Consider the following 10,237-nt stretch of genomic DNA (forward strand, 5'->3'; position numbering starts at 1 on the left):
TAGAACTGAACTAGAACTGAACTAGAACTGAACTAGAACTGAACTAGAACTGAACTAGAACTGAACTAGAACTGAACTAGAACTGAACTAGAACTGAACTAGAACTGAACTAGAACTGAACTAGAACTGAACTAGAACTGAACTAGAACTGAACTAGAACTGAACTAGAACTGAACTAGAACTGAACTAGAACTGAACTAGAACTGAACTAGAACTGAACTAGAACTGAACTAGAACTGAACTAGAACTGAACTAGAACTGAACTAGAACTGAACTAGAACTGAACTAGAACTGAACTAGAACTGAACTAGAACTGAACTAGAACTGAACTAGAACTGAACTAGAACTGAACTAGAACTGAACTAGAACTGAACTAGAACTAAACTAGAAGTGAACTAGAAGTGAACTAGAACTGAACTAGAACTGAACTAGAACTGAACTAGAACTGAACTAGAACTGAACTAGAACTGAACTAGAACTGAACTAGAACTGAACTAGAACTGAACTAGAACTGAACTAGAACTGAACTAGAACTGAACTAGAACTGAACTAGAACTGAACTAGAACTAAACTAGAACTGAACTAGAACTGAACTAGAACTGAACTAGAACTGAACTAGAACTGAACTAGAACTGAACTAGAACTGAACTAGAACTGAACTAGAACTGAACTAGAACTGAACTAGAACTGAACTAGAACTGAACTAGAACTGAACTAGAACTGAACTAGAAATGAACTAGAACTGAACTATAGACTTATCTAGTCTATAGTCTAGTCTATAGTCTAGTCTATAGTCAAGTCTATAGTCAGGTCCATAGTCTAGTCGATAGTCTAGTCGATAGTCTAGTCGATAGTCTAGTCGATAGTCTAGTCTATAGTCTAGTCTATAGTCTAGTCGATAGTCTAGTCTATAGTCTAGTCTATAGTCTAGTCTATAGTCTAGTCTACAGTCTAGTCGATAGTCTAGTCTAGTCTATAGTCTAGTCGATAGACTAGTCTATAGTCCAGTTTATAGTATAGTCCATAGTCTAGTTTATAGTCTAGTCTATAGTCTGTGCTATAGTTTTCAGTCTTTAGCTTTTCAACTTTCGTAAAATTTCAAAACTAATTTAATATTTTCAATAATATGGTATTTTTCATTAAAAAATTGTACTGTGCCCACAACAATCCTCTAAAATAGTAAAAATATTTAATAAAAATCCAATTTAAAATTAAAATGCAACTTACCATTTGAAGAAAGCATGTTGATAGTAAAAGTGTCGTCGCGTACACGATCCCATGACATAATTATTAAAACATACAGATTATTTGAAGAAAGTTTATTTTGAAAAAAAAAATTTCAATAAATATAAAAACTTGTTGTGTTTGTTGTTATTGTAATTACACTGGAAACACCTGAATTGCTTTTAGTTGATGGTTTCACGTTGTGTTATTATTATTGTTGTTGTTACTTCTCGTCACTTTCAATACATCTTAACAATCTTGACAATCATTACAAACATTGACTTCTTCGTAGAGTGAATGTTAAAGAGAGAGAGAGAGAGGAGGAAAGCAAATTCAGGGTATTTCCGGTTTATGTTTTTTTTTTTTTTTGGTTTGTGTTCGTATGATTCCTTGTTGAAAAGAAGTCAAACGAAGTTAAAAGTAGTTGTTTGTAGAAGAACTTCTGCTTTTTTTGTAGTTGTAAAACAAGTTAAAGAAAATTTTGTTGTTATTTTAACAAAAAATAATAATGAACTGGAAAAAGGAAAATTAATTAATTATTTTTGTTGTGTGCAACAAATATTTATAAATTTTTTTTAATATTTGAATAATTTTGTTCTTTGTTGCGGTAATTTTTTGTTATTTTGTTAATTTTATTTATTTTTCATATTTGCACACACTCACTCACTATTTGTTTTATTAATCAAATTATATTTCTTTGTAAAATTAGTGAAAAAGAAAACCTGTATTAAATTATTTTTTATTTATGACTCAAATCAATTTCTCATAAATATTTTCTTATTTTTTTTTATAGAAATTATTTATTTATTTTTGTTTTTTTTTTTTATTAAATAAAAATACAACTACACTTCGCCAACCGACCACAACTCACTCGACTTAATTTTACACTAAAAACTCTTTAGGTTTTGATTGTAAAGTAGCCAGCCATTATCATATTTTTGTTGTTTTTCTTTTTAACGGATCTTGTGTATATATGAGAGAGAAAGAGTATAAACAATCAGTGTTGCCAGTAATAATTTAGAAAAAAGGGGATTTAATAAAGTTATGATGATGACTGCAATAATATCGGCACCATAGGCTATAGACTTGCTCAAAGACAAGTCCATGGACTAGATTAGTCAAAAGTCTAGTCACTAGAATAGTCCATAGACTAGTCAACAGACTTGTCAATATATAGTCCATAGAATAATATATGTACTAGTCAATAGATTACTTAACAGAATACTCAATCGACTGAGTCCATTAACAAGGCATATACCTGTTCATGATCTAAATAATAGGCTAGTCAATAGACTAGCCCATAGCTTAGCCACTAGGCTAATCCATAGACAGGACAATATAGTAGTCCACAGACTAGTCCTATATTTAGTCAATAGACTAGTCCACGGACTAGTCATTATACTAGTGAATAGATCATTATACTAGTCAATAGATCAGTTAAAAATAGTCAACAGGTCAGTCAATAGACCTGACAATAGAATACTAGCCCACCAAACTAGTCAATAGATAAACTAGTTTATAGAATAGGCCATAGACTAGTTCATAGACAAGTAAATGGACTTGTCAATATACTACTCCATAGACACGTCCATATAATAGTTAATAGTCTATTACAAGATCTTTAAATAGGTACAAGTTGTTTTTGAACAACTTTATTTCTCTTCTCTCTAAAATATTATTAACAACTAACAATGGCAACACTGTTTTTAACACTCTTTTGTTGTTTTTTTTTTCCTTTTTACAAAACCTAAACGTTTGACAAGTAACAACAACAAAAGCAATAACCTAAACAAAACAACCAGAAAAACAAAACAAAAGACATTGTAAAAGACATAGTAGAAGCAGAAGAATATGAAAAGTACACACTAAACGATCTTTTAAGTAGCACTTTTTTTTAGTATCTTGTAGTTGTTTTTGTTTTAACAAAATTTTTCTTATTGTTGTTGCCATTAAGTACGGTTTAAGGTTTAGTGTTGTTGTTATAAAATAATAAGAGTAAAGTAAAATATCAAGTAAACAAAAGAAAAAACAAAATACGGTATTCAGAAGTTTGTGAGTAACTGAAAAAACCGGGAGGCAGAGTGGACAGTCGCAGGGGGAAGCAGAAAAAAAACAAGAAAAGTAAACAGAAAATGGCAGGGCGGTGGGCAGACACGGCAGGAAACAAGAAGAAGAGGACAAAAGACAAGCAACACGGACAGGAACACGGAGGCCCAAAGGGGAAATAGAGGGAAAGAAACAAGGAAAGGGGGAGAGACAACGGCCAACGCGAAAGGGGGAGGACGGAGGAGGACGAGTGAGAGGGGAGGGGGAGGATAAGGACGGGGGCGAGCGAGCGAGCGAGCGAGCGAGCGAGCGAGCGAGGCGAGCGAGCGAGGAGTAGCGAGCGAGCGAGCGAGCGAGCGAGCGAGCGAGCGAGCGAGCGAGCGAGCGAGCGAGCGAGCGAGCGAGCGAGCGAGCGAGCGAGCGAGCGAGCGAGCGAGCGAGAGCGAGCGAGCGAGCTCGAGCGAGCGAGCGAGCGAGCGAGCGAGCGAGCGAGCGAGCGAGCGAGCGAGCGAGCGAGCGAGCGAGCGAGCGAGCGAGCGAGGAGCGAGCGAGCGAGCGAGCGAGCGAGCGAGCGAGCGAGCGAGCGAGAGAGCGAGCGAGCGAGCGAGCGAGCGAGCGAGCGAGCGAGCGAGCGAGCGAGCGAGCGAGCGAGCGGAGCGAGCGAGGAGCGAGCGAGCGAGCGAGCGAGCGAGCGAGCGAGCGAGCGAGCGAGCGAGCGAGCGAGCAGAGCGAGAAGCGAGCGAGCGAGCGAGCGAGCGAGCGAGCCGAGCGAGCGAGCGAGCGAGCGAGCGAGCGAGCGAGCGAGCGATGCGAGCGAGCGAGCGAGCGAGCGAGCGAGCGAGCGAGCGAGCGAGCGATCGATCGAGCGAGCGAGCGAGCGAGCGAGCGAGCGAGCGAGCGAGCGAGCTAGCGAGCGAGCGAGCGAGCAGCGAGAGAGCGATCGAGCGAGCGAGGAGCGAGAGAGCGAGCGAGGCAGCGAGCGAGCGAGCGAGCTAGCGATCTATCTATCTATTCTATCTATCTATCTATCTATCATCTATCTATCTATCTATCTATCTATCTATCTATCTATCTATATCTATCTATCTATCTATCTATCTATCTATCTATCTATCCATTATCTACAAAAAGTGTTTTTGTGAAAGCCTTTATAATTTCAACTTCACAACCCTGATACTAACAAACTAAAGAAAATTAAAATTCTTAAAAGAGCCATAAAAATATGAAAAATATGTTTTTAAAATAATTTTTCAAAAACAGATGAAATTTCGAATTGAAAATAGGAACAATTCCTTTTTTACTTCACGATTTCTTTCTAATTAATCTATTATTAACAGGTTTGTTGACCTACACCAATAGAAAAATACCAATACACCACAGTTGTTTTGTAGTTGTTGTTGCTGTTATTGTTGTTTTTGTTTAATTTTCTTTTAAGAATTTCGTTTGAACTTTACATCAATTATTCCTTTTCTTGTACTAAAAAATTTGAGTGTAAGTACATGTTGTAAGTATTGGTGTGTTAGATTTCTTTGTAGTTGTATGATTCAGAAGCACGTTTTATTTGGTCATTTTTTTTTAATTTTTCAAAACATTTCAATTTTAATTATTTATTAAACACACTTTACGTCATAATTTATTTATTTGTTGTTTTTGTTTTTTTTTTCTTTCTTCAAGCCAAAAATTATTCATACATTGATTACACAAACCACTATAATTTGTTGTTTTTGTTGTTATTGCAGTAGTTGTTTTGTTGGCTTTCTTTAGATTTAATTATTTCGTTTTCTTTATTTTACCTATTTTTTCTTTATCTTTCTTTTTTATAAATTTTAATCATCGAAAATTTCGTCATCACTTGTTAATCATTTATATTTCTAGATAATTTTGTTGAAATTATCTTTTTTTGTTGGAAAACTAAATTTTTTTTGTTATTTTTTATATTGACCAATAATTTATTTACTAAAATACAATAGATTTTTTTACGGCGACCGACACTAAAAACGGCTGAACGCGCACAACACCTTTCTTCGGCTTTTTACTCGTCAAATGCTAAATGCTAATGGAGTGTATCTCTCGGATACCGTTTTCATTTGGCAAATACTTGAGCTCACTTGTCGCACACAGATACGATAAGGTGACCACACACACAAATGCATATTTAAAATTTTAGTTGTTTCTCTCTTTCTAATAATGCCAGATGTTTAGGAATTTATATGAACGTTAATTTCAAATAGTTTATGGACTAGCTTATTGACTGGTCTATTGACTAGTCAGCTGACTACCCAATGGAACAGTCTATGTACTATTCCATTGATCTATGAACTAGTCTGTTGACTAGTCTATGGACTAGCCTATTGTCTATTATATTAACTAGTCCCCATATTGGTCTGTGGACTTACATATATATAGACTAGTCTGTGGACTAGGTTATTCACTAGTCTATAGACTAGTGTATTATCTACTCTGCTGACTATAGTATAGTTAATTAACTAACCTCTTAAAGAATATATAGATTAGTTTGTTGACCAGTCTATAAACTAGTTTGTGGGCTAGTCTATGAGCTAGTCTTTTGGCTAGTCTATGGACTAGTCTCTTGACTAGTCTATTCTATAAACTAGTTCATGAGTTGAAAAGTCAATTTTCTCAAAATCCCACTTTTTAAATACTGGGATTCCGTTTTTTCTTATCTTTAAAAACATTGCCGTCTTACAGCAGATTTTATGCCGCCGTCGAAATTTTTAGTGTCAGACGCCGCCGTCGTCATTGATATTTGTCGGCGCAGATCTCTCTGTTTGACGGCATCATTTGTTATTGTTTTATTTTGTATTGTTTATTGCCCGGTTGGATTATTAATTTGAACATAAAATTGAATTTTTAACCAAATTCTTCTTTATTTTATAATAAATTTAAAGTGTTTTTGTAACTTTTTCCAAAAAAAAAATATTGTAATCCATGTACAATGGCCACGAAAAAAGAAAATATACAAAAACTAAATTATCGCATCAAACTGCTGGCTGGTAATAATGTGGTTTTAGTGGAATGTGATAATTATGAATCGGAAATTTTCATGCCACAAATTGTAAATGGAAGAATAACATTTCTAAATATAATACCCAATCGTCGCTGCTGTCAAGTGACCAAAACAAATGTTATGAATTTTGCCCTGAAAGAATCGAAGCCGGCCAAAACCTATCTAAAGGAGCAAAATGTGGAGAATGTTAAAAAATTAAATAGATTTTCAGCCGGGGATGCAGGTTTTACTCCTATGATAGCACCTTTAGCTAATAGTACCCCAGCAAATGTAAAGAAGCGCAGCAGTTGTGGCAGCCTTGCAGCGCAACAATCACTTAACTCAAATACCTGTGGTAACTCAATAGATATTAGTTTGCCGACTCCAGAAGCTGTTAGAAGAGCTGCTCCCGCACCTACTAAATTATTAGAAAGATCTATGGTTAATCTACCGCCAGGCATTAAAGTGGCTCGTATTTATCATAATGCCATAGAGGGTACACCCAAAAAAGTTGGTCGCTTGGTAACTTCCAGCAAACAAACCAGTGGTAGACAAAACTCTGCTAATGTGTCCATATTAAATGGCAGTTTTAGACTGCCTTGTTCACCAGCTCCCTCAAATTACAGTAGTTATAGCAGATCTACAGCCAGAACAGTTTCTTCATCGACAGCCTTAGATTCTATAGCGAAATGGCAAAAAGTTTTAACACCCGTACGCACTTATACTAGAAAATCCAAAAACCCGGTAATGATAAAACGTCCTGTCTCCGTGGAGAGTGCCAAAAAGTCCTTAAAACCTGTACGCATTACACCCACTTATCTAGTGAATCCCACCCAAGGACCTAATGTAACACAAGAAATTGAAATAAAGAAACGTAGATTAGTTATTGATAGTAAAATCTCCATATCACCTAAAACTTTTAAGAAACAACAAACAGAACCATTGGAAACATATAGACCTAATAGTAAAAATATTTTGCAAACAAATTCTTTAAGTTTTCACAAACCCCGCCCCGTAAGGGAAACAATGGCATTGAGTGCTTTTGATCTGTTAACCAATTCGAATCATCAACGCTGTATGTCCGCCAAATTAAATGAACAATTTCGTAGAGGTTGTGTTAATAAGGCCTCCTCAACGTATAACAAATATAAAGTGTTGTCCACTGTGCCGCCTTTGCAACAGGATGAACAAGTTTTAGAATTAAGTCGTATTTCTTTGTCGCCACGCAGCCACCAGCACGAAATGTAATGTGAGTAAACTAAGAAGAGATAACATATAAATTAATAATTGTTGTAATTGTGATTATTGAAAATTGATTTTTTTTTTTTTTTTTTTGTAAGAAAGATAAAAAAAAATACCGGGAACAATTTTATTAGCTCAAAAACTAGTTTTTAAAATGACTGCAAATAGGCTTCACGAATTCGATTGTAGTTGTAGTTGAAGTTTTTGTTTAAATGTTCAGTTCTAGAATTAAATCTGTGAAAGTTTTTATCAAATTGCCTCTTTTGGAATAAGTTCTAGAACTAGTTCTTATTGTCTGATATTTGTTTGAAATTGTCAAGAATTGAACAATTTTGAAAAGCAGGAGAATTTGCTTTCATTCTAAAACTAGTTGGTTAAGAACGATATTTGTTCCAGGTTAAACATGTTTATATTTGTAAAAATTAGTAAATAAGTTTGAAAATTTATTTTATAAATATATTTTAAGTAAAATTTTCATAAAATTGTTTAATTATTGTTAAATTAAAGTTAATACTTATTAAAATTTAAAGAAAAAAGTATTAAAATTTCTAAATAAAAGTCATAGTTTAAATAAAATACTACTACTTTAAAAGATCTCTTCACATTTTTTGGTTCTACGATAAACTCTCAGTATAAAAGACTATAGTCAAGACTGTGGATTGGTCTATACTCAAGACTATAGATTGGTCTATAGTCAAGGCTAGAGATTGGTATATAGTCAAGACTATAGATTGGTCTACATCAAAGACTAGAGATTGATATATAGTCAAGACTATAGATTGGTCTATAGTCAAGACTATAGATAGGTCTAAAGTAAAGACTATAGATTGGTCTACAGTCAAGATTATAGAATGGTCAGTAGTCAAGACTATAGAATGGTCTATAGACAAGACTAGATTAGTCTATAGTCAAGACTATAGATTAGTCTATAGTCAAGACTATAGATTGGTCTATAGTCAAGACTATAGATTAGTCTATAGTCAAGACTATAGATTGGTCTATACTGAAGAATATAGATTGGTCTATAGTCAAGACTATAGATTGGTCTATAGTCAAGACTAGAGAGTGGTCTACATCAAAGACTAGAGATTGGTATATAGTCAAGACTATAGATTGGTCTATAGTCAAGACTATAGGTTGGACTATAGTCAAAACTATAGATAGGTCTAAAGTAAAGACTATAGATTGGTCTATAGTCAAGATTATAGAATGGTCTATAGTCAAGACTATAGAATGGTCTATAGGCAAGACTAGATTAGTCTATAGTCAAGGACTATAGATTGGTCTATAGTCAAGACTATAGATTGGTCTATAGTCAAGACTGTAGATTGGTCTATAGTCAAGACTCTAGATTGGTCTATAGTGAAGACTATAGATTGATCTATAGTAAAGACTATAGATTGGTCTATATTCAAGTCTATAGATTGGTCTATAATGAAGACTATAGATTGATCTATAGTCAAGACTATCGATTGGTCTATAGTTAAGACTATAGATTGGTCTAAAGTTAAGACTATAGTCAAGACTATAGATTGGTCTATAGTTAAGACTATAGATTGGTCTATAGTTAAGACTATAGATTGGTCTATAGCCAAGACTATAGATTGGTCTGTATGTTCCTTTTCCCATGGAATAAGAAAACATTATAGAAATTGAAATGCATCATTAACTATAATAAAATAACACTATTTGTCTACTATCAGCACTAATCAACAAAAAATAATTTAACAAAATATCAAATTGCATGTTGGTGTCATTATTGAACAAAACAAAAACAAAAACTTTAAGCAAATTAGTAAAAATTAATTTAACTCGACCAAATCATTTAAAAACTGATGAAACGAATAATTAAATTTTCAGTTACAATTAGTTACTGCTTTGCAAATAATGTCTCAATCATTGCGAGTTTATTTTGCTTTAATACTTAATTTAATTATTTTGTGTTGTGCTGAAAATTGTCAAGATGATCCTGTAAAGTTGGATGAACAATTTATTGGTTGCTGTAGAGGACGGCCAAAATATACCTCAGAGTTGTGTATAGATACTTTATTAGCAAATGATACATTTTCCCAAAAGGTTTGTCAAAGAACACAAGTATAGAATTTGTTTTATTATTTAATTTTCTTTTAAATATAGTGTCTTCTTGATTGTATGTATAAAGAATTTGAAATCTATGATGGTGAACAAATCGATTTAGACGCTGTTAATACATTTCTCGATGAACAAATTACAGATGTAAATTTCAATTTAATATATATGGATGCATTTGAAAGTTGCAGTAAATTTAGTAAGTTTGTTATTAATTATTAATTTTTTTTTAAATTAATCTTTTGATTTACTTGTTCATTTCTTTTTAGCTAAAGAATCTCTACAGCAAAATTTTTCCTTTGTTGAATTTGATAATGAACATAACTGCGATGATTATTCCATATTAGTTGATATATGCGTTTGGTATCATACTTTGAGTAATTGTCCTGAGGAATATGCAAACAATGATGAAGCTTGCCATGATAAACGGGAATGGGTTAACAAGTGTTTATTTGAGACTTGAATATGTTAATCTGTTAAAGGTGTCTTATCAAAAGTTTTTTTTAAACAAATTTGGTAAAAAAATTTAAAAAATTTAAATTTTTAACTGATATTTAAATAAAAATGCACATTATTATAATCATTAATATATTGATTAAAAATTTACTGTTCTACAAATATCGAGTTCCC

At 33.7% G+C, this 10,237-nt stretch overlaps 2 protein-coding genes and 1 long non-coding RNA gene across 3 annotated transcripts; 2 read left to right on the plus strand and 1 right to left on the minus strand.

Moving 5' to 3' along the window:
- Positions 1-1,678: 1,678 nt before the first annotated feature.
- LOC119614308 lies at positions 1,679-5,316 on the minus strand. Its single transcript, XR_005232319.1, has 2 exons — positions 5,064-5,316; positions 1,679-1,737 (listed from the first exon to the last, which is right to left on the minus strand). It is a non-coding gene; the product is annotated as an uncharacterized LOC119614308 (long non-coding RNA).
- Positions 5,317-6,059: 743 nt separating this feature from the next.
- Positions 6,060-8,026, plus strand: LOC119614307. Its single transcript, XM_037970445.1, has one exon. It carries the CDS (start codon positions 6,227-6,229, stop codon positions 7,523-7,525), a length of 1,299 nt encoding a protein of 432 aa, XP_037826373.1. The 5' UTR covers positions 6,060-6,226; the 3' UTR covers positions 7,526-8,026.
- A 1,358-nt stretch (positions 8,027-9,384) lies between these two features.
- Positions 9,385-10,187, plus strand: LOC119614305. Its single transcript, XM_037970441.1, has 3 exons — positions 9,385-9,595; positions 9,656-9,806; positions 9,877-10,187. The coding sequence occupies exons 1-3, from the start codon at positions 9,407-9,409 to the stop codon at positions 10,068-10,070; spliced, it is 534 nt and encodes a 177-aa protein (XP_037826369.1). The 5' UTR covers positions 9,385-9,406; the 3' UTR covers positions 10,071-10,187.
- The last annotated feature ends 50 nt before the right edge of the window (positions 10,188-10,237 follow it).

The sequence above is a fragment of the Lucilia sericata genome, unplaced genomic scaffold, assembly GCF_015586225.1.
Source record: "Lucilia sericata isolate MDLA Ls3-8-SP2 unplaced genomic scaffold, ASM1558622v1 Contig002779F_arrow, whole genome shotgun sequence".
Classification (NCBI taxonomy): domain Eukaryota; kingdom Metazoa; phylum Arthropoda; class Insecta; order Diptera; family Calliphoridae; genus Lucilia; species Lucilia sericata.

Coding starts and splice junctions, on each gene's coding strand:
- LOC119614307 (XM_037970445.1), top strand. CDS start 6,227: ATGGCCACGAAAAAAGAAAATATACAAAAACTAAATTATCGCATCAAA.
- LOC119614305 (XM_037970441.1), top strand. CDS start 9,407: ATGTCTCAATCATTGCGAGTTTATTTTGCTTTAATACTTAATTTAATT. Junction 9,596..9,655: donor ATGATACATTTTCCCAAAAG/GTTTGTCAAAGA, acceptor TTTTAAATATAG/TGTCTTCTTGATTGTATGTA. Junction 9,807..9,876: donor TGAAAGTTGCAGTAAATTTA/GTAAGTTTGTTA, acceptor ATTTCTTTTTAG/CTAAAGAATCTCTACAGCAA.